This window comes from Heterodontus francisci, chromosome 1 (assembly GCF_036365525.1).
Source record: "Heterodontus francisci isolate sHetFra1 chromosome 1, sHetFra1.hap1, whole genome shotgun sequence".
In the NCBI taxonomy this organism is placed as follows: Eukaryota; Metazoa; Chordata; class Chondrichthyes; order Heterodontiformes; family Heterodontidae; genus Heterodontus; species Heterodontus francisci.
Genome location: NC_090371.1, coordinates 275,399,908 through 275,424,186, shown reverse-complemented (window position 1 = coordinate 275,424,186; position 24,279 = coordinate 275,399,908). Strand labels below are relative to the sequence as shown.

The following is a 24,279-nucleotide window of genomic DNA, read 5'->3' as shown; positions in this document are numbered from 1 at the left end:
TGTCAGGAATGAAGCTAGGTGCGACTGGAATTAGGGAGCTCTGGTTACACTGAAACGCCATGCTGTGCACTGCTGGTAAATCCCAGAAGTTTACTTTTCTTTTCACTTTTTAAAGAGTGGCGAAATGTTCAGGTCTGCTTGATCTAGGAAAGTCTTTTCTTTTTCAAGGCCACTAAAGAAAATAGCAAAGAGATGCAGCTCAGCATGAGCAATGTGTTCACCACTGAATTTCTAGTTGGTCGAGGTTGATTTTCCAGTCCAATACCCCGTGTAGCAGATACAGAGTTTGTGTAGCAAAGTGTGTGAACATTGTGTTGTGCATAATTTTGTTTAACACTCCAGTTATGTTCCTCGGACGTTATGCTACATTAAAGGCGCTATATAAATGCAAGGTGTTGTTGAATGTAAGGGTTTATATTGTAAGATTAATGTTAGCATGTTAAAATAATAAAATGCCAAGAGTAAGCAACGCTATAGGCCGATATATTTCCACAGCCAAATGACTGGCTGTTAATCAAGAAACTAGTTTGTTTCATAGGTTATTGCACCTGTCACGGTCAGGTCAAGACACCTTCACCAAGAGCAGAACTTTCAACTTTGGCTTGGCCCATTTTACATTTCCATGCCTTCTTGCCCTGTGAGGCTGAAATGGAACTTTGGAAATGGCAGATTGAGCACTGGTTATATGGAAAGGGAAATACAGCCAGTCAATCTGTCCATCACCACCTGTTTTGCACCCCTTCCAAAGTTGAATTTTACACCCCATATGCTTCCCCCCTCCTACTGCCCCCTCCCCAGCTTTCCTCCTCCTCCTCCTCTCTCCCCCCCCCCAACTCTTTCCCCCCACCCCCCAACTCTTTCCCCAACTCTTCACCCCCCCCCACCCGCCCAACTCTTCATCCCCCCACCCGCCCAACTCTTCATCCCCCCGCCCCCCAACTCTTCACCCCCCCGCCCCCCAACTCTTCACCCCCCCGCCCCCCAACTCTTCACCCCCCCGCCCCCCAACTCTTCACCCCCCCCCGCCCCCCAACTCTTCACCCCCCCGCCCCCCAACTCTTCACCCCCCCGCCCCCCAACTCTTCACCCCCCCGCCCCCCAACTCTTCACCCCCCCGCCCCCCAACTCTTCACCCCCCCGCCCCCCAACTCTTCACCCCCCCGCCCCCCAACTCTTCACCCCCCCGCCCCCCAACTCTTCACCCCCCCGCCCCCCAACTCTTCACCCCCCCGCCCGCCAACTCTTCACCCCCCCCGCTCCCCAACTCCACCCCCCCGCTCCCCAATTCCACCCCCCCGCCCCCCAACTCTTCACCCCCCCGCCCCCCAACTCTTCACCCCCCCGCCCCCCAACTCTTCACCCCCCCGCCCCCCAACTCTTCACCCCCCCGCCCCCCAACTTCACCCCCCCGCCCCCCAACTCTTCACCCCCCCGCCCCCCAACTCTTCACCCCCCCGCCCCCCAACTCTTCACCCCCCCGCCCCCCAACTCTTCACCCCCCCGCCCCCCAACTCTTCACCCCCCGCCCCCCAACTCTTCACCCCCCGCCCCCCCAACTCTTCACCCCCCGCCCCCCCAACTCTTCACCCCCCGCCCCCCCAACTCTTCACCCCCCGCCCCCCCAACTCTTCACCCCCCGCCCCCCCAACTCTTCACCCCCCCGCCCCCCAACTCTTCACCCCCCCGCCCCCCAACTCTTCAGCCCCCCAACTCTTCAGCCCCCTGCCCCCCAACTCTTCAGCCCCCCATCCCCCCAACTCTTCCCCTCCCACCCCCTCCTAACTGTTCTCCCCACCCCCTCCTAACTGTTCTCCCCTCTGTCTACAAGATGATATGAAAGTAAAACTGATTACTGAACTAGGATTGTGATCATCAAACTGTAGGGTAAAATTAATGAGTTTCAGGTGAGACTTAACAGCAGAAGAATTCCTTCCTGGTGTAGTTATTGTGTAGAAAAGACTCGAACTGGAAATAGAATCATTTTTTAAAATGCCCCAAAAATACATGCATAAGATTAACATTATAAGGATAACATTGTAAGGAAGTAAGGGGGGGGGCGGAGGGAATGGTCACATACTGTATGGCAACAGTAGTCAAGTTGCCGATGATCTGTGGAAATTGTTTTCTGTGGAATGTTGAAAACTGTATGTTTAAAGTTTGATATCTTGGCAGTTCTGTTGCATTACCTCAAGAGTTCGGGAGATACTTCGCAGATTAAATGTTTTGACTCCTGCATGCGCTTATCTGTGTTTCAGTTCAAAAATCTACACAGCAGGGAAAAAAAATTTAAAACTTGATCAATACTGGTTGTCTGCAGTACCAAACAATCTTCATTATTTATTTTTCCACTGTAAGTCTGAATAAATTGTACAATAATATTATATCACTCTAGTTAATATTTGGGCAGTCAAGATGGATAGATTTTCGTTAAGTCAGTGGGTATCAAGCAATACGGAGAAAAGCTGGGTAAATGGAGTTGAGATTCAGATCAGCCATGATGTAATAGAATGATGGAGCAGGCTCGAGAATCTGAATTGCCTATTCCTGTTCCTGTGTTCCTAGAATAAATTGTGTTTGTCTGAAACATTTTATTTTACAATTAATGACCTGGTTGTTAAATTGTGGGAATGCCTGAATGTGAAATGTATGATTCCTGAGAATGTATTTTTATTTGTGTGCCATTCATTATGGAGAAAATCCATCCATCTTTGTTCAAAAGAGAACATTTGGTCGAAAGGTTGAAGTTATTACCCTAGTTTTTATTTAATTATCTCTTGCCCCAACCCCCCCCCCCCTTTGTTTAAAACCTATTACCTTTCTCACCTTTGCCAGTTCTGATGAAGGGTCACTGACCTGCTTCTCTCTCCACAGATGCTGTCAGATCTGCTGAGTTTAGTTTTAGTTTAGAGATACAGCCCTGAAACAGGCCTTTCGGCCCACCGAGTCTGTGCCGACCATCAACCACCCATTTATACTAATCCTACACTAATTTCATATTCCTACCACATCCCCACCTGTCCCTATATTTTTCCCTACCACCAACCTATACTAGGGGCAATTGCTAATGGCCAATTTACCTATCAACCTGCAAGTCTTTGGCATGTGGGAGGAAACCGGAGCACCCGGAGGAAACCCACGCAGACACAGGGAGAACTTGCAAACTCCACACAGGCAGTACCCGGAATTGAACCCGGGTCCCTGGAGCTGTGAGGCTGCAGTGCTAACCACTGCGCCACTGTGCCGCCCTCATAGTATTTCCAGCATTTCTTGTTTTTATTTATTTGATTACCTGAGAAATTTTTGAAAGTATTAGTTGTAAACTTGAGCTTTTTAGATATATTACCTGCTGAAATTGGAAGTTTAAAATGCTAGGCAGCTCACTTTTATCGTTCTGTTGCTGCACAGAGCAGCAGTGATTTCAGAGAGCTGGAAATGTAAGGCACTTGTTAACTGAAATTCTGTCTGGCCTTTGACATAGATGCTATTATTTCTGCATTGAATTGTCCTTCCAGGAAAGCTCTCCTCTGAGCGTGCCCTAAGGAAGCAGCAACAGTTGGACAACATTATCTCCATTGTGACAAAGCTGGCCAAGCCTGGTGATACTATTGTTGATTTCTGCAGTGGTGGTGTAAGTAATTTTTAAAGGTATAACTATACTATCCTTGCGATGCATTGAGTACACAGTAGGAACATTTCTGTTCCTGCAGCTATCTGAATCAGAAGACCATGGGTTCAAGTCCATTTCCAGAGCGTTGAACACAAAATTTAGACTGGCACTGTTGTTGAATAGCAGAGGTATGATCTTCCAGATGAAACACTGATCCAAGGCCCCATCTGTCCTGGATGTCAAAGATCCTGTGGCACTATTTCAAAGAAGAGAAGAGGAGTCCTGGTTAATACTTATCTCTCAACCAACATTGCTAAAGCATATTATCTGGTCATTAACAAGGTTTGTAGGACCTTGCTGTGCACAAATTGGCAGCTGTGTTTCCTACATTACACTAGTGACTACACTTCAAAAGAACTGTAATGGTAGTTATCATGCAGATCCCCACCTATCAAGGATGAGGCATATTAATTTTGCCTAATGAATATTGATTTTAAACTGTTGCTGGAGTGAAGAAGTGACTTGTTAAAGCGATCACCAGACCTTTGATTGGAGGATATTTGCATACTAAGAGGCGATGCTTGTGAAGACAAAGCAGCACTCCCTGATCCAATTGACCCTAATGGATTTTGGCCACCAGACATTGAAGGTGTAAGGAAGTGCATTCCAGGGACTGCTAAGATGATACAGTCCACAAAAGACAGGACTGGTTAAACTTGCTGGTCACATAACTAACCAACTGATCCAGGATTTTGAATGAGACACAGGACAGTTTGAACAGAAGGCAGTTTGCCACTGAAGCTGGAACAAGCAAGCCTCTCTCCTGCTGTCTCTCTCTCACTTCCTCCCAATCCACTGGACTCACGGAAGACACGTAAACCTCAAGAGAAAAAAGACTCCGACATCGAAACAAGTTGCAGCGTGAACTGGGCCCCAACGAGCGGCAGGAGTTACCGGCAGCCAAAGACTCCACATTGAACTTTATGGACTGTAATTATAATCCCGAGATTGCCTCAAGCTTTTCCCCTTGATTCTTTTCTACTTTTTCTGTCTCTATCTGCGTGTGTGTTTATCGCGTATGCATGCTAGCATGGTCGTGTCGCATTTTCGTAGCTGTTAACCGGATTAGAGTTTAAAATTAATAAACTTCCACCTTTCTTGTTTAAATCTAAGGAAACCTGTCTGATTTCTTTGCCTTACAATTGGAGCAGTAAACAAGGATTCTTTGAGGGGGGCTACAAGCAGTGTTTCTAAAATTAAACCCTGTTGCGGTTAAACCAGGCAAAGGCTGAGAGAGAACCCTTAGACCCCTTCTCACATGGTCGTAACACAGTAAACAGAGGTCCTGAGGTTGTGAAAGGCACTGTATATAAATGCAAGTTCTTTCTTTTGTTATTATGTTAAAAGTCACATTCTGTTTGCTTTAAATGTTATAGCCACTGTATAATATTCAGTTAAGATAATATTGAAGTACCTTGTTTTATTGCAAAGCTGTAGCCTCAGCACTTCCATTCCAAACGTCAAACTTAAAAAACCCAACAGAAATAAATATAAAAACAGTTAATGGCGATAATTCTTTGTACTGGTTTTTGCAGCTGATATTGAAGGCAGCAGAATTATTTTCATGGGCTGTAACTTTGTACCCAAAATCACTTCTTAGTTAAAAGAGCAGGAGAAAATTTATTTTTATTTGATAAGGGTGTCAAGGGATATGGAGCAAAGGTGGGGAAATAAAGTTGAAACTGATCAACTATGATCTGATTGAATGGAGGAACAGGCTTGAAGGGCTGAATGGCCTACTCCTGTTGCAATATTCCTATGTAATAGATTATTCTACAATTAATGAAGCTCACAGCTTGTGAAGCTGCGGGAATACATGGCTGCGAAAGGTGTGAGTTCTGATAATGTAATTTTCTTTGCAGCTCATTAATTGTGGAGAAAAGTAGGATATCCGTCCTTTTTTTAAAAGAAGAAATTGTTGATCCAAAATTTGTAGTTAATGATCCTGGTTTTATGATAGGAGCACTTCAAACAATTTCATTGCAAATTTGGTATTTGTTTAGATGTTGTACCTGCTGAGTCAGAAGTTTGAAATACCAGGCGGCTCATCTTCATTCTGTACCTTACAAAGCTTAAGATCTCAAGAGTTCGACTGGCAGACAGATAAACAAAGGAATCTGCCTTCACAAAAGTATACGGGTCTGATCTCGAAAAACGTTGTGGTTCACTGATTGACTTATCTGTCCTGTGTTCATAGGGGCACGTTGGGATCGTCCTTGCTCACACTTTGCCATCATGCCAGGTATGATATTTTAAAACAGTCAGTCTCTCCTCTTATTCCAATATGAATATGAGAACTCAAGATGAAGACTCATTGAAAAGATGTAAGAAATGCAGGTGGCAGTAATCAGGCCAAACACATAGTTACACAAACAATGAGTTACAGGAAGCAGCTAAAACTGCATTGCAAAGCTGTTCTAACATTTTTTTAAATGCTAATGGTCATCTGATCTATTGTTTCATACTTTGGGCTTTAGGCCAAATTTGTATACTGGTCTCTTTGATTCAGTGAAGACTCAGACAAAAGTCTCTTGATTGACAATCACTTTTCTCTTTCTGCGTTGCATCCAGCATCATCAGGTGGGAGTTTGCTGAATGACATCTGCAGCTGACCTCATAGCCAAGTCTTGAAATACATCAAGTTCACTGTTGCCTGTAGGCTTACCAACCTACCAAACTCAGAAATGATGACAAAAGGCTTACAAATGGTTGAGAAAGTCCCCAAAAAGCTGACAATTCAAAGAAACAATGTGTAACTGAAAATGATACCCTGAATAAATGTCTATGACCAAGGCCACCACCTCAACGAGACTGGATAGGTTAAATTTCTTCTAATTTAGTTGGATTTCTGGATTTTTTAAAAGTAATTTGGGATTGCATTCTGTAACTTAATTTGTTTTTTTGTGAAAACTGAAATCCAATGAAAATATTGGGAGTGCAGAAGGACGGGAACTCATTGGGCTGCAGCTAAATTCAATATTTCATCAGTTATATGTTGGAGGGGGAAACAGCTGAATAATTACACAGAAGTACAGTCTGCTGTGGTGGATTTAGACATTTTCAAAGCTAGAAGTTAGCTCGGATGGTTATTTCCTGCAGGAGTGTTGGGGGTGATGGGGTTTCTGGAGGCATGCACCCTAGGAAATGTTGATTAATGACTTTTTTTTGGTGCCTTTTCCAAAATTTCAAGCTAAAGATCATTTATTCTGGAACTGTTTTATTTATTTAGCAGTAGTTACAAATCACAATTGCCTTTTTTTTGCACCATCAGAAGGTAATACTCAGTGAATATAGCACAGCAGCTGTACATGCAATACATGCCAGCCATCTGCTTTTTCAGCTTACGTTCAAAATATTTCCAGCCTCTGGCACCAAGTTTTCATATATATATAAGTAATTTATTTCATAGCAATAAAGATTCTACGTTAGCCAGCCATTATCTCACCCTGAATCTCTTACACATGATCACCACAGTAAATGACCAAGGTGACGTTCTCTACCCCACATTACCTACGCAGGTTGTGCGCAGGGTGTCCCACTGTTATCGGTATGCTTTGACTCCGTTTTACAGGCCAAAAGATGGCATTCGATAAATTATGGATTTGTTTTTTACTTTTTTAAAGCCAATCATCCACAGAACTTGTACATTCATAAAAATTATATTGATAAAATGAATGGAGATGAATTTCTATTCTTGGTGCCTTAAAGGCTTATACTTGAGAAGAGCTTCTTACTGATTAGGTGTTGTCCTGTGTTCCAGGTTATTTTAGTGGAGAACAAAGAAGAATCCTTATTGCGTGCCAAGGACAGGTGTGACGACCTTGGATTAAACAACATCTGGTTTGTCCAGGCTAATCTGGATTATTTCACAGGACCATTTGAGATTGGTGTAAGTTAACAGCACAACACTCCTGCTTAATAATGGCTACATTGTTCTTCCCCTATCCCAGTTCTTGCCCCTTTTTTTCTGGAGCGGGCATGCTGGGGTGTAATTTCCCAAGCCTAGGCAGATGACCCTCCCTCCCCCCCCCCCGCCAAGTAATTTGTCCAAGCGGTTATTTTTCATGTAAACCCTTGATAGTGTGTCACAGGCTATTTAACGTTTGGGAGTATCACCACCAAACCTGTTCTTGTCCTCATCTGATGTCCAGATATGCGCTCGCCAGAGGGGTCATTAGATGGTGAGCAAGGCTGAGCACTCTGGTTGATTAGTTTACTAATAAGTAATAAAATAGCAAAATTTCCTTTTCTGCTCTTGTGCTACATCAACCATTTACAAAATACATCCCGCAATTTTAGTGTTTGTAACTTATAAAATGATAACATTAAGGCTACCTACCAGCCTGAATGAATGCTTTAATTTAGTTAAATAGTAAATGAATGGAAATGTTCATTTTGACATTACTGTGAGCTATCGATTTCAGTCTCATAGCTAATCCATTCTCTTATTTTCAGAAGTCTTTGTTGGAGGAAAGCTTGTTATGGGCATTTGTGTTGAAATCATTGTGGCCAGAGGTGTTATCTGTTGAAGTCATGTGGCGTTGGCGTTGCTGTTTCAATTTTGTCCATTTCTCCATAGCAGAGATTGTTGGTGTGTACGACTTTTCACACTTACTTGTTTATTAGCTTAGAGTAGGTATTAAAGCTGTGGAAGTTTTTCTTATCATTAACCTGTACGATTAGTTTAGGGCACTGTTGTCCAACATATTAGCTGCTAGACATGTAACTAATTGGGAATCCAGACGTGGATAATTGCATTTCTGATTAGTAAATAAAAAATGAGTTATAGACACCATCATCGGGCTTGTGATCTCAATGATCATATTCGCACTGTGTTTGCATGTGAACTTTAATCTTTTTTGCGTTTGTTGGTGAAATGGTAAGGGGAAAAGCAGAGTCTGCAATTGTTTTTGTAAGCTTCACTTGTTTAATGAATGATGATAGGTGTTTGTTAATTAAATGTACACGTGTGAAGTACATTTACCTGAATTGTGACAGTTTATGTAAAGGGTTTTCTACTAAAATTAGTGCATGTGGCTAAAATGGTGTCGTCATTGCCTCGTGGATAGTCAGCAACTTCTTCTGGACAACAATGGTTAAAGTAGATTGCAACGTTCTGTACAAAATGCCTTTTTATTGTTTACACTTTTTATGTTGCATAAATAGCATCTTTTAATATTGATGAAAAACAGTGAACAAGAAGGAAAGAGGAAACTGTAGGCATACCCAAGGTTCAGTGCTAGAATGATCCAGCTCTAACACAGGCATGCACACAATTGTCATGCACAGTTAGCATCTAGTATCGTGAGCTCTGTTTGACAATGTGTTTGGAGCCAGCATTCCAACATTGGTCCCTTTTCTGTCACGGTACACCTGTGGGAACAATCTGCCAGCACTATTGGTGACCCAGAACAAGACGGAGCCTCACAGCACCCTGCATCAGTGTTTGTATAACAGCATCTCAGTGGCCACAATCAATAAGCTTGCAGGCATTATCATTTTGTCAATCACAGTGTATATGCAATTAAGATCAAGTGGAGGAGCAGGAACCTGATGCCGGGTTTGGTATTGAAATGCTATCCATGACCCCTCACATTGGGAAATGCAATAATGCTGTGACTTTGGGCAGCTGGTGAGAAAGTAAATGAAAGTGCTGACCAATGCATGAGTCACTTGTTTGATGTATATCTGGGCAATAAATTGACAATTTCTGTCATTGATCCCTATGCTAGCCTGGAAAGAGGCAAAACGATGTTGAGGAAGGAGGTGATCTTGATTGCCACTGAGGTGCAAGTTACTCCAGATGTCCTTGAAGCAGATGACACAGCCCTGAAACTGTGCCATCGACTGGCCTATAGCCTACAGAGACATGATCCTCAGTTATTGCTGGATAGCCATCCCAGATATGGTTGGTGGCAGAATGCTAGTAATCGGACTCGGGTGCCTACTGATCTCCTTGGCATACGGTCTTTTGCTTTGTACCACCTTTACCATGAAATACTGTATTTGGGTTGCTTCAAAACCAAACCCCATAGTTAACTTGAACTACTGATCGCTATAGGACTTTATATCTTGTATGACAACATTGTCTGAGCTCCAGTGAAAGTTTATATTGTAAGAGTTCCTCTGTTGTACAGCTCTCTCAGTTCTGCCAAAGCTTTGTAAATGTCTCATTTGGAGGCTATGCAGCAAATTAGCAATCAGTTTTCAGCTATTTTAGGTTCTGTATTGTCATTGCAAAAAAAATTGCAAGTCTTAGATTAAAAATTCATAAATCATGAACAGATTTTTATGAAAACAGAACCTGGTACTGCATATGGATAGTCAAATGATTTTTTGAAAAAGCCGAAACACCTCTGAATGTTTAGGAGGTCCATGCAGAGCTTCCTATGTGCCTGCTGCAGAGATTGTGATGCATCATAAGCAAGGAAAATAGTGCTCTGCTTTAGTTTAGAGAGAAAGAAAAGATAGACTTGCATTTCATGACCATCAAACGTTTTAAAGCGGTTTACAGCCAATGAAGTACTTTTGAAATGTAGTCAATGTTGTAATGTAGGAAACACAGCAACCACTTTGTGCACAGCAAGCTCCCATATAGGCCAGACCAGGTAGGGATGACAGATTACCTTTCCTAAAGGACATTAGTGAACCAGATATAAAAACAAGAAATGCTGGAACCACTCAGCAGGTCTGGCTGCATCTGTGGAAAGAGAAGCAGAGTTAACGTTTCGGGTCAGTGACCCTTCTTAGTGAACCAGATGGTCTTTTATAACAATCCGGTAGTTTCATGGTCACCATTACTGATACTAGTTTTTTGAATTCCAGATTTATTTAATTAATTGAATTTAAATTCCCCTGGTGGGATTTGAACTTGCGTCTCCGGATCATTAGTCCAGGGGAGTGGGAATGGTTAACACAGTACATTAACCCACTCTCTCTCTCACACACATACGCACACAACCACTGGCAGCCATTGACATAGGGAAATGCAACACCATCACCGCAATGCAGCACATTAAAGTTTAAAATAGACACTGCTTACTGAAGGCATCTGTTGGTTGGTATAACCCAAAATTATTCTTTCAAATGATGACTAACATAGGTGTCAGACTCTGTAGAAATCTTTCAGCAACTCCTTCCAGATACCCCAAAGTCTTAACGCTAAATTTGAATGTCCCAAAAAAAGATTGCATTCTAGTTGCAAAAGCAAATACTATTTTGGTACTAGTTAGAAAATTCATGTAAAAAGCTAGATCGGATATGCATCATGGTGGAAATGCAGCCTGGAAAGCTGTCATCGAGCATATCTGCCTTGTTTTTAATGATGGGAATTCCAAAGCTTTTACCAAAAAGGAAGACAGCTGTCCCAGATCAAATCAGTTGCCAAGTACCAGGAATATTCACTTCATTCTTTGGCATCCACGGCCTGCCTCTTAGTACAGTTTTGTCTGCTATGATTTGGAGTGTTCCTAATGTTGCTCGGTATTCAGAGTCAGTCCCAGGGCAGACTTTGAACTTGCAGACAAGCGGGAAAGGTGCTCGGGATCAGTGCCCCGATATCCAGTGACCACCTAGTACGATGTGAACTTCACCTTGTCGAGGCCTGAAGCATTTGAAGGAATCCGTATGTGCTACAAATGAAAACAAACCATGGCAAATGCTTTATCCAGGTTTATTCTGTTCCTACAAATGGTAGAAACATAATATCAGTCATATACCTAAAAGTAAGCCTTTGAGCTCACAAGTTGTGCAATCCAGTTCAGTGAACTTGGGAACATTTTTTAAAAATCATCAGATACTCATATCCAGGCAGGCAACGGGGAATCCAGGAATGTCAATGATTGGGTGAAAACATACATTGTTATTACAGTGCATTTTTAAACTCCATGTACTGATGCATGTCCCCATCAGCAATAGATATTATTCACCTGTTTAGAAAAGCATTATCTCAGTATAAACATCTTAAATTAAATTTATGAAGATGCACGTGCTCTCCTTTCTATATCTCGATCATTTCTCTCTCTCTCTCTCTCTACCTAACAGTGAAACAACTCTACCTTAATACAGTGCATTGTAGATCAAAGTATTATGATGTCAGTCATTAAACTTCTGCTCCCAGAAAGTTGGAAACGATTTTCAAAAAACCACAAACAAAATGCTGCATTCCTTTGATGAGTCATTTGATTTGTGAAATTGTAAGCAAATTCACAACAGTTTCATGGAACAGTTTCTGTTTAAAGTTTCTGTTTCAAGGAAAGGGGAGTTGAAAAAAAGTGATTTTTACTAAGCCAGGAAAATGCTCTTAGCCCGGACTAAGTATGTTAGATGTACTTATGAGCTAACTTTACATGCATGTTAATCTGTTGTAATCCCTGAGGAGTCTCATTAAATGTTGAATTACAAATAGCACATTTTCCCTTCAGATCACAACAGGCATACAAGGCTCTATGAATGTACTTGTTGAGCAATTAGCATGAAAGCAGGATACAGTTTAGACCTGTGAGGTGTACCCATTTGCTCATTAACACTTTGGCTATAGCTCCACGTCATTTGAGGAACTACGACAGCAGTTTGGTGGAATATTGTGCTTTCCACCAAGTGGGAGGGCTAGAGTTTGAGAGAGACCTTATTGAGATGTTCATGATTTTGGTCTAGTCGTTGAAGGTGGGGCTATCAACTCAAGTTCAACACATCCCTTGAGGTTACATCACATGACCTCTCACATTGCCTACATTACAGCAGTGACTACACTTCATTGTCTGTAGAGTTCTTTGGGGTGCCTTGAGGTCATGAAGGATGCTATATAAATCCACGTCTTTCTTTCTTGGGTTTCTCCGACAGTGTGCTGTGACAGAGGACTTTAAGAGTCTCGACTTCCTGAACTGAACCAGAGTTTTGTGGGAGGGAGAGCTCGAATAGCTTGAAATACCCATTCATGAATTTGAGTTAGGGAGAACTTATTTTTGAAAATACAAAAAGGAAGGAAACAAATATCCATTGCCAGAAACCCACTTTTTAGAACTCCCTGATACTAGATTGGTGTCATGTTATGAAACGATTCCTATAGATTTAAATTATAGTTCCATATTTTGAACACTTCAATAATAGTATTATCACAGTGAGATCAGAACAAGTCTGTTTCCCTTATTTTGGGGAGATTAGGACCTAGGTTCAAGAGAAGATTTTTTTTAAAACTGTCTTTTCTTCACATACCGTTTGTGAATTTTACAATTCTGAATCTACTATTAAATCAACTTTCATGCAGTGGATTCACAATCTAGTTGCTCTTTCTTAAGTGCCTTATATGTGCAGTGCTTTATCTGGATGGCACGTGCACAGATCTGAGTTCTTCAGCTTTGTTTGCATTTATATTCCAGCTAGTTGATATATTAATTTACCTCACCAGTATCATATAGAATCTGGCAAGTGACAGCTGTCCTCAGTCTAGTTCCCATGGGTCATTTGCAAAAGCTAAATGGTGATGGGAGTTAATTTCACATGTCAAAGATTTAAGTTCAATTCCAAAAACAGCAAGGATAAGTTTCAAGTCATTCAGTAGCCTGACCATAAGTTGTGTGAACCAGTAACATAAAGCAGAAAGAACCTACATTAAATATCTTTTTTTTCAAGTCAGAGTATCCCACAGTACTTCACACAAGTTCCTTTAAAGTGTAGTCACTGTTCAGTAGCTGAAAATGGCAGCCATTTTGCACACAGTAATGAGATGAATGACTGACTAATCTGTTTTTCTGGTTAAAAGCAAAATACTGCAGATGCTGGAAATCTGAAATAAAAACAAGAAATGCTGGGAATACCCAGCAGGTCTGGCAGCATCTGTGGAAAGAGAAGCGGAGTTCCGAAGAAGGGTCACTGACCCGAAACGTTAACTCTGCTTCTCTTTCCACAGATGCTGCCAGACCTGCTGAGTATTTCCTGCATTTCTTGTTTTTATTTGTTTTTCTGGTTATGTTGATTGAGGGGTGAGTATTTGTTAGGATACCAGGAGAACTCCCGGTTCTATAGATTGTACCTTACAAAAGATTTACAGAACAGAAACAGGTCATTTGGCCTAACAGGTTTCTGCTGGTGTTTATGCTTCACATGGGCCTCCTCCCTCCCCTCCATCTTTAATACCCACTCAACATACCAACTTTGAGGAGAGCAGAGTCCAAAAATCCATGTCACTAGTGGCATAACCGCAGTGCAGGTCTGCTGGGAGAGACTGAAGGTCAGTCCTGGTTCCATCCTCCACTGGGGATGGAGCCTGTTTGGGATGGTTAGAGGTTTCGCCTGATGTCAGAGTGAGTAAGGTCCATGAGGGAACATCCCCAGCCTGGGTTATGCTATGTGGCCGGTTCACTGAGATAAACGAGATGCGCCAACCCTGGGTATAGCAAAGTATTTGGCTAGCACTTGAAGAAAAGTGTCTTCCTTGTACAGAGGTATGAAGGGGCATCTAAAACATTTACTTGGGCTGGTGGCTCTGGCAGCTTGTTCAGTGACTGCCCAGTATTGCTTTTTCTGCATTCCTTGATTTGATTGGCACCCAATAGTGGAACAGGCACCTGCCAGGTATATACCAAACACGTGATCTCCCGGATACGTTGTCGTGGTCAGGAGCGCGCTACTGGCGGTGTTCCAAGCATTTACGCCAGTTTGGATTTGAATGTGGATATTTGATCCCTGGGATCTCTTGTTTGTGGTAATAGTTTTCAGAATGAAGCTTAAACATAGAAATGAGATGCGGTAAGTACCCAAGACCGAGCCACATCATCAAAATGAGGCATTGAACAGTCACTGCTAGACTATTTTGTGTTCCCTTGGCAACTGGTTAAACGTTTCTGTGGAAAAGAGCAGGAAATTAATGTTTTGTGATTAGTGATTAACTTAAAATGGAACAATAAAAAGTATCTTTAATTAGATCAGAAATGCTACCTATGCTCCATAAAATTTAAAGAGTTTGTGTAAGTGAACTGCATGGTGTGGCACAGTCATATAGAGCAGGAATGCCCCAGGTGTAATGCCCGATGTATGCTGAGCTAGCGGATCTCAACTGGGCTGCTGGTATAGTTGGCCTGAGTTTCACTAGAGTAGAGAAGCCAGGGCTTTTGCTGCCAATTGCCGCTCATTGACTGGAAAGTACATGTGTGAACTTTAAGCTTGGCTATGGTACTGTCTATTATTGGATAATCTTTCAACACTCAGTGTGGCTTATACATGACAAATGGCTATTTGGACGAGCAATTGGATTGCTGCCCACGCATAAGGCTGAATTTTACCAGCCCCGCTACGTCAGAGGTCGTGGCGGGGGGGGGGGGGGTCCCATAACATACTTGCGGGATCGGTCCACCGTGACCCCCAACGCAGAGAATTAGCGTATTGCAATGAATGCAAATCCATGGTAAACAACTTACTTAAACCGGGCGGCATCCCACGGCGATATTCTGGCCTGTGGCCGGATGTCCTGTGCCTTCCGATCCCCAGCTAGACACTGGTGGGGAGGGGGGGGAAGTGTTTAATTTTCAGGACGGGGGTTGGTGGGGGGGAGCGACAAAACACTCTTTATTGGCTGTGGGCATGGTGGGAAGGGGTTGAAGGGCAAAAGTGACCAGGTTGGGGGGGGTGGGATGGTCGGGTTGGTAATAATGTAAATTGTCTACACATTTGCCAATAAAACAAACATTGGGGTGGGGGGGGTTGGGAAAAGGCCTCTAGCTTTTAATTATTTTTTAAATGAAAATGCATGATAATATGATTTTAAAAATTTAATTTCTTCCTAAGGGCTTGAAGCCCTTTAAAAATGGAGCCAGCGCCTGTTTCAGTCACCATTGCCGGGGACAAAGTGGCTGCCTCCTCTATGTCATCAGGGGTGGCCGCTCCACACCCTCCATTTAAAGGAGCCCCACATTAAATATCACGGGGGCTCAGCAGCGGCACTTCCGTACTTGAAGGCCGCCGACATCAGAGTGTGCCTCCGTGATGTGCAGCGCACGAACAAATTTCAGCCCATAGTCTCAGAATATAGGGTAGGCCATTTAAGACTGAGATGAGGAGGAATTTCTTCACTCAGAGGGTGGTGCATCTTTAAAATTCAGAGGGCTGTGGAAGCTCAATCATTGAGCATGTTCAAGGCAGAAGTCGATAAATTTCTTGATACTTATGACATCAAGGGATCTGGAGAGAGCACGGGAAAGTATTGAGGTAGATGATCGGCAATGATCTAATTGAATGTTGGAGCAGGCTCGATGGGCTGAATGGCCTACTCCTGCTCCTATGTTCCTATATAGATCTGGATTTCATAATCCTGAAAAGAGAAATGGAAAAGCAACAAGAAAAAAAACTACCTAGAGTTTGAAGATCAGGGGGATAATTTTCATCTTTTGCACTCCCAGTCCAGAGCTACCGATGTCAGGGATTCTAAAGGTGGGGTAATTTTATCCTGGCAGCAGGGGTTTCAACATCCGGAGAAACCGACACCAAGATCCCCGCGCTGCCTCTTCTACGGAAGGCCCTCAGAATTTAGTGCCAATTAGACACTTAAGTGGACAGCGGCAGGCCTTCCACAGGATCAAGGACCCCGTCTCCAATGTCTCGTCCTTGTAGAACTGCCGGCCAATCAGAGGCCGGCAGCTTCAGTGCCACCGCGGAGGCGGTGTTTGCTGCTGCATGTGCACCCACCGGAGGCCGTGGAGCATCACTGAAACCAGACCTCGGGTAAGTCAGGGCAGGTGGGGGTGCGGGGGGTGTGGTCGGTAGCAAGGGCAGGGGGATAGTCCTCAGCGGGCCCCCCCTTCCCGATGCTGGGTCCCTCATTCAGGCACTAAGCACCTTTTAACAAGGGACACCACTCCTGGAGCTGGAAAGCAGCCTGCACGGTTTTCCGTGCCATGCTTCCCATGTGGCAACAGGGCCACCCGCCGCATGGCTAATTGCAGCTGCAGCGGGAAGAGGTCTTTAAAAGGGGGTTAATTGCCCATGTAAGAGCCTCAATTGGTGGTGGGGCAGGAAGCCTGTTCACAAACCTTCCCTCCCCGGACTAAATGTTGGCAGAGATGGGATGATGGCAGAACCCCCCTCCCCTGCCACCATCCCACCCAATTTTATGCTCTCTCCACCTCCAAGCCCATTGTGGGTGAAAATTCCTCTCGGCCTTTTTAGTTGAATCTGTTTTTTTGTACCTTGCGAAAAACAAATTAAGGACTATCAAACTTTCAAGGCAGGTCCTTTTTAATGTTGTGAAAAAATGTTGCTCAGTCAGACTTTTTCTACAGCGATTGTGTGAACATTCTTCTTGCCTCCCTCTTTTCCTTTTCAGGTAGCACTTCATGCATGTGGGGTGGCGACGGACATGGTGATTGATCACTGCATCAAGGCGCTGGCAGCCTTTGTTATCTGTCCATGTTGTTACGGCTTCATACAGAACACGGTCAAGTCCACTTTCCCCAGAAGGTAGGGCCTGACTTTTTACTGGGCAGGTATTGCAGCTTCCTGATTTTCATTTTCGGCACTTACTCACTGGATCTTGTGTCTTTGTATGTGTAAGTCATTTGAGCAACTTTGTTCAATAACCATTCAAATTATACTTTTACTGTGCGTTGTTAATTTAAAAGCTTCATCTGTACACAGAAGCCTACATGTTCTGCCTAGTTGGCTCGAATAATTTGCTATTGAGTCCCCTTCTAAATTTCCTCCAGCCACTTGCTGGTTTAACAACACTTGGAGTCATCATTAAATGAAATGTAGATGATCTAAAAGTAATATATTCTGTTTTATCACATGAAACCACAGACTGATATATTCTCCCTCATCCAATCAATCCGCATTTTGGCTGCCACTCTGGACCCAAGGTGGCTACTTCGATTTCCTTTTTCCTTTCTCCTCTCTTAACCCATTGGACCCTTCTCTCCTGTCTCTTCCCCTTGCTGTTATCCAGTCATGCCTCCTGTCATTTCTTCCCTCTTTGGGTACTTTGCCCTCTCAAATCCCTACCCCAACTCTTCACTATTTCTTCACCTTCCTACTCTTTTGCTGAACTTCCTTTAACCCTCCAAGAATTCTGCGCTGTTCCAATTCTGGCCTCGTGTGCATTCTCAACTTCCTTCACCCCACCATTGGCAGCCGTATCTTTAGCCATCTAGATCCTAAGCTCTGAAATTCCTTCTGAAAACCTCCTTCTCTACCTTTAAGATGCCCCTTAAAGTCTACCACTTTGACCAAATTTTTGGTCACCTGACCGAATGTCTACTACTTTGGCTTATTGTCAGTTTTTCTTCTATGAAACATGTTGGAGGGAATGTTATGCTCTCCCCCATAGTAGGTTTGGAGGCAGGGAGAGCATAAAACCGGGTGGGATGGTGGCAGTGGGGGACCCTGCTTCTGCCAAAATTAAGACGGGCCAACACAGTGGCGCAGTGGTTAGCACCGCAGCCTCACAGCTCCAGCGACCTGGGTTCAGTTCTGGGTACTGCCTGTGTGGAGTTTGCAAGTTCTCCCTGTGTCTGCGTGGGTTTCCTCCGGGTGCTCTGGTTTCCTCCCACAGCCAAAAGACTTGCAGGTTGATAGGTGAATTGGCCATTATAAATTGTCACTAGTATAGGTAGGTGGTAGGGGAATATAGGGACAGGTAAGGATGTGATAGGAATATGGGATTAGTGTAGGATTAGTATAAATGGGTGGTTAATGGTCGGCACAGACTTGGTGGGCCGAAGGGCCTGTTTCAGTGCTGTATCTCTAAAAAACAAAATAAATAAAAAAATAAAATAAAAAAATCAACAAGCCTGTGAACGGCCTTCCCGTTCCGCCACCAATAGAGTCCCTTAACTGGGCAATTAACCCCCAGTTAAGAGCCTCATCCTGCCACTGCTGCAGTTAGCCATGCAGGAAACAGCCCTGTCATCACATGGGAAGCACGGCATGAAAAACCAACGTTGCATCTGCTTTTAACAGATCAAAGGAAATGTTGTTAGGATTGCGCATTGCGTGGCTCATGGTGTCCCTCGTTAAAAGGCACAGTGCCTGAACAAGCGACCCAGCATCAGGAAGGCGCCAGCTCACTGACAGCTACCTACCTGCCCTTGTTAACGACCCACCTGCACCTCCCTCCCGCTTGACCCTGCGAGACATCTCCCGCCCTGACCTACCTGTGGCCTGGGTCCAGTAATGCTTCTGAGCCTCAGATAGGCACTCCACTGTCAGCAGCCGCTGCCTCCGCGGTGGCATTGCTCAGTGGGAGAGCTGCCAACCTCTGATTGGCTGGCAGCTCTCCGAGGGGTGACTTCTGTCGCCGGGGTCCTTGATCCCATGGAAGGCCTGCCTCTGTTCACTAAAGTGGCTGATTGGTACTGGGTTCATTGAGCCTTTCATGGAAGAGGCGATGCAGGGTTCTCGGCATCGCTTTTTCTGGACTTGGGACCCCCCATCATCAGCATAAAATACTGGCCCTTGAGACAATGTTAAAGACACTGTACAAATGCAATTTCTAGTTGTTTTCTTTTCGTTGTTCTAAGTAGTAACGATACATACAGGTTAATATCTTTATGTGGAGAGGGCCTTGTCTGAACCTTTCTATTCTCTAGCTCTACAAAGCATTAGCCAGGCAGATCTTTTTACACTGAATAAGTCAAGAAGGTGGCACCTTCATTGCGGAGGTAATGTGCAATTCGAACAACATTTCCTTTGATCTATTAAAAGCAGATGCAACATTGGTTCTCAGATCACTCGATTCAAGCTTATTATAGTGATGTAAACTTTCAGGTTTAAGAGGAATGCATTGAGATTTTGAAATTTTTTTTGGCCAGCCTTGGAATCCAGCCTTCTGTACACCAGTGAGTTGCTATGGAAACCGTTAATGTTCTGTTGAGACGTAAGCTTACAGCTAATTGTGCATTGTCTTCTAACAATATAAGAACAGTACTTGTGAGCGTTCAGGAGTGCCGTCATGATTTATAAACATGTTCAAAACCTCACACCCACCCCCTTTTAATGGAATGACTGCAGGATCAAACTGTAGCTCCTATTTAAAGAGGTGAATGCCTGCACTTAACAAATCCATGTTACATTCCGAGCCGTATATAGTTATAGCTGTACTTTGCACAAATCAGTGATGGATATAGATGGCAGGTGTTGTGAACAGCCATTGAGCAAGGTCTCTGCCCTGTTTTGGTCCGATTATGCCTCTGCAGAGCGTCCTGGGGTGTTTCTCTATGTTAAAGGCATCAAACAAATGCAGGTTGTTGTTGCTGTAGTCCCTGCTCGCAAGGGAAGGGGAGAGGCAAGCTTGTTCCCAAGCTATAGGTGTAATGGAGCTCATTGGGAATAGGTGGCGAGAGGTCAGGATGAGGTCAGCCATTGGCTGCTTGACATGTTTGGCTCAGTTTTAGAACTTGTGCGCTGTCAAAAAGTTATTAAAAGTATATTTTATTTTAGATTTTTGATGGACGCCTGTTTGCAGTATAGGTTTCTTTTGCACAGCCACATACATATCTAAAGTACGTAAAGATATACAAGTTTGCACATTCACATGCAATGTGCATGTATATATACATACTTATACAATAGCTGGCCATTGTTGCCAGTGTATGCACAAGAATCAGTGACGTGACTGCCAATGTTTGTGTTAAATGTTTGTATCAGATGTAAGGACTAATCATTATTCTGATCTCTTCTTTTTAGCCAAAAGTTCAAGAGTGTTTTGTCATATAAGGTACGTATCATTTGCCCAGAGGTTTGCACATTATTGATAAAGGAATAGCATGTTTGCAGATTCTGGTGGTCCTGCCAATCTTGTAGTGAAGAGATCATTTATAAACAACATGACATTACTGTGCAGTTGTTAAAGGGTTTTTCAGATTGACTGATACATAATCCATTCAGTAATGTATAAGTTGTGAGGCAGTCCGGTGGTTTATATGTCATTGTTACTTTAGCTACTAATATCATCCTACGACATTATAGATTAGTGTAACTTCTTTGCATTGATTTAGAATATTGCATCATATATTTTATATTATATAGTGCATTCATTCCTTTCCTACATTACAACACTTTAACAGTACATCACTGACTTTAAAACATTTTGGGGCATCTTATGCAAGTTCTTCCTATTTTTTAAATTGATGAACTGAGGACAGGGCACCACCAAGTTTGAAAAGAGGAAAGAAGGTGAAATTTATCAACAAGCTGTGGTTAGAGCATTGGGCTTTAAAAGTTTATAAATTACAGCAAGAAGGGAAAACAAACGAAAATTTGAGATCCTGAGGGTAAAAGGGCATTATAGTACATCAAGTTATCTTTTTCTGTCAATTTTTCTAAAGTTCTGAAGATCAATATTGTTTTTACTCAGATATGGTCAGTTTCTATTGTTACATTCTGACTATTGAGATTTTTTAATATGTTAATTTTTCAACCATTTATCATTCTATTACCATAAAGAAGTCATCCTATGTAGAAATTTCTGAAGAAATGCAGCAGTGTTTCTATTTTGGAATGTGTTTGGAATATGCAAATAGATTAAGATACATTTGGAGAATGGGCCAAACACTGTCAGATGATATTTAACCTAGATGAGTGCAGTGTTATGCATTTGGGCAGGAGCAACATCAAGTATACTTGTACCTTACATGAAACACAATGGAAAGCGGTTGAGAGAAAAAGGACTTTGACATTTAGTTCACAATGGTCTGAAGGTTTATGACCACTGCTGAGAAGCCATAGCTAAAGCAACTAGGGTATTGGATTGTATTAGTAGCATTATTCAATATATGAAGTATGAAACAAAAGCTAACATTCCCTTTTAATGTATTCTTTTGAAGTTGAAATTTACAGAAAATTTATGTTCAAACCGACAGTTAGCAGAGCTGCATCCAATATGCAAATAAAATAATAATGCAAGTGTGAAGCTAAAGAGGATTCACTGAATTAACCAGCAAGAACATCTAATAGTTCCTGTGCAGTTTTATTTAATTTGGAAGTGCAGACATATGAATACAAAAGTAGCTCATTTTGATTGCAGAAAACCCTGCTGTTACATTGATGCAGCCGTTAGTAATTTAAGTCAATGAACACACTGGTTTAGGTTCAAGACACTGTCTGCTTCTTTGATTAAAATTTAGACAGGTTAAAATTCATGACTATGTATGTGAATAATTTTTTTAAATTACCATTGAAACTGATTAGAATTTTTAATCTCGAGACACGTAGCATTATAAGACAGATGTTGTATTCCGAGTTTCCTAGCTGGCTGTGGTTTGCTGGATTGTATCCTATTCAGACTGAATTGCTGACCAAATTCCCACTGTTGCCTATTCAGATAATGAATCAACTTGTCTGCTTTTATTTTAATCTGGTTTTGTGCTTGTGTGTTTTCTTTTAAGTCTTTAAGCAGCCATTCATTGACAAGTATGATTCACCTTAGTACGTCCTTATGAAATCTCTGTCATTGCTCCTTTTTGTTCCAGGAACACATGGTTCTGTGCAGGTTTGCGGATCAGACAGCTGTTCAACTCCCTGTAGAGCGCAGGATAATAGGTATGAGGACAGACATACAGCTGGTTCTAACTTATAGCATTGTTGAAGGAAATGGATAAATATATTTCACATGGCTAGGACTGGTTGCTTCATCAATGAAAAAGCAATGTGCTGTGCAGTAGAGGCTAGTAATCTCTGTGTAGCAGCAACTCATCCTGATGAGGACACCAAGCTTAATTTAAAAATGGCATTCTTAGAATCCTAGAATCTTACAGCATAGAAGGAGGCCATTCGGCCCATCGTGCCTGCATCAGCTCTTTGGAAGATCTGTACAAATAGTCGCACTCTCCCTGTTCTTTCACCACAGCCCTGCATTTTTTTCTTTTCAATTATATCCCCAATTCGCTTTTGAAAGTTACTATTAAAACTGCTTCCACCACCCTTCCAGGCAGTGTCTTTCAGATCATAACTCGCTGCATAAAAAAAGTTCTCCTCATTCCCCCACCATGCTTTTTCCACCAATTATCTTAAATCTCTGTCCTCTGATTATGGAACCTCCTGCCAGTGGAAACAACTTCTCACTTCTGCTTTATCAGCCTTGCATAATTTTGAACACATGTATTAAATTTCAGTTTAATCTTCACAGCTCGAAAATAAAGTGGCTACCAATCCCGCCCACTTTCCGCTGCATTTACATGCCGTCTGATTTTCGGGCAGAGATGAATTCTGGCGGCCAGAGCTCCTGTCTGAAGCAGGTGGAAATCTCACAAGTACATGCAAATTGGGTCCATTTAGATTCTGGCCCCATTTTCTGCCCTCCCCACCTACTTCTGCTCTTGTTAGTGAGCAGTGGTCACTGCAGGTTGGGAGACAGCCACTTTGACCAATATTTAAAGGGATCCTCAGCTGTTCTCAGGTAATACTGTCTAGAGCTTTCGGAGATATTTTTCTTGCAGTTGGTTTTCTCCCCATTAAAGGATTCAAAAGTGTTTATAGTTGCTGTTATAGGTTCTATACTCACGTTGCCTACTGCTTCACAGTCATCCTTCCCTCTCTGCCAGACTAAAAATACACCTCCCCTTTAAGCTTCTGTGCAAGGCTCTTCAGATGTGGCAGTACTGTCTGATTCCCAGCTCCAAACTAGAGAACTGCCTGCGTGAAGCATGTTTCGTGATGGCAACTCTCTCCCTGTATGTTAACGAGGGGGCAACCTGGGAAATGGCATTGCACCAGATGATTGCTGTACTCAGCCTGCCCACCTCCCACCAGTATGCCGATTGAACATGAAAAGCGGCCCCAATGTTTTACGTCTTGAGCAGAATTTGTTTATTTGATGGAAATAAGCAAGGCCTTAACTTCTCTCACTGCAGTGATGGAAAGGTGTTTGCATCTTTTTGCAAGCTTAAAATCATAGAATAGTACAGCACAGAAAGAGTCCATTCGGCCTAACGAGTTTATGTCTGCTAACTATATGGGTGGTCCAAAATGAAGCTGAATTATGGTGAGTATCGGAGCTCACACCTAAACCTAATCAACTGCTGACAACAGGGACTACTTCAGTGTGGCCAAAAAGTTTGTAATCATCAGTTTATTGTTGCAAGGATCACTTAACCACTTTAGCGATCAGTAGCAGCTAAGATCTAACAAAGTTCCTTCTTCTGTGCCCCAGCAATGTGTTGGCATCAATCTCCCTCTGCTCCACCCTAAAGCTGTTCTTTAAACCTAATCACAGAGGATCATCCTGTGTTGCAACAATGGACTCTAAAACCTTTATGAATCAAGTTGTGATGTGGACCCACACTCATTGGGAACCTGCCCAGACCCATTTTACTCAGGATCCTCACAGAGATTAAATGCAGAGAGAAGACCACCATCTCATCATTCAGGGCTCAGTTAGGACACAGATCCCAGAGAGGGAGAAAGTTTTTCTGGCTCACTTTACCAAGCAGTCTCTTAACCAGATTCTTATTCTAATACTTATATCGTTGATGGTCAACACAATCCAAGATCCTAAGCCAAGAATGGTAAAATGCAGGTTCATACCTGTGATTGTCTGCATGACAAGAAACTAATCTTAGCAGTACCAACGTGGGAGCTGCAAGTAGGCACCAACCACTTGAGTGACAGTCGGAGGCTGAGGTCACGAC

General features: G+C 42.9%; 1 protein-coding gene across 2 annotated transcripts in view; it reads left to right on the top strand.

Annotated features, from left to right (window-relative positions):
• gstcd (glutathione S-transferase, C-terminal domain containing) overlaps positions 1-24,279 on the top strand; it is a 154,665-nt gene that overhangs the window by 126,367 nt on the left and 4,019 nt on the right. For both annotated transcript variants that reach the window (XM_068045774.1, XM_068045764.1), the window contains exons 6-11: positions 3,513-3,628; positions 5,865-5,909; positions 7,428-7,556; positions 16,983-17,116; positions 20,339-20,369; positions 22,123-22,192. In XM_068045774.1, the coding sequence (XP_067901875.1) occupies positions 3,513-3,628; positions 5,865-5,909; positions 7,428-7,556; positions 16,983-17,116; positions 20,339-20,369; positions 22,123-22,192 (525 nt within the window). The remainder of the gene's footprint in view (positions 1-3,512; positions 3,629-5,864; positions 5,910-7,427; positions 7,557-16,982; positions 17,117-20,338; positions 20,370-22,122; positions 22,193-24,279) is intronic.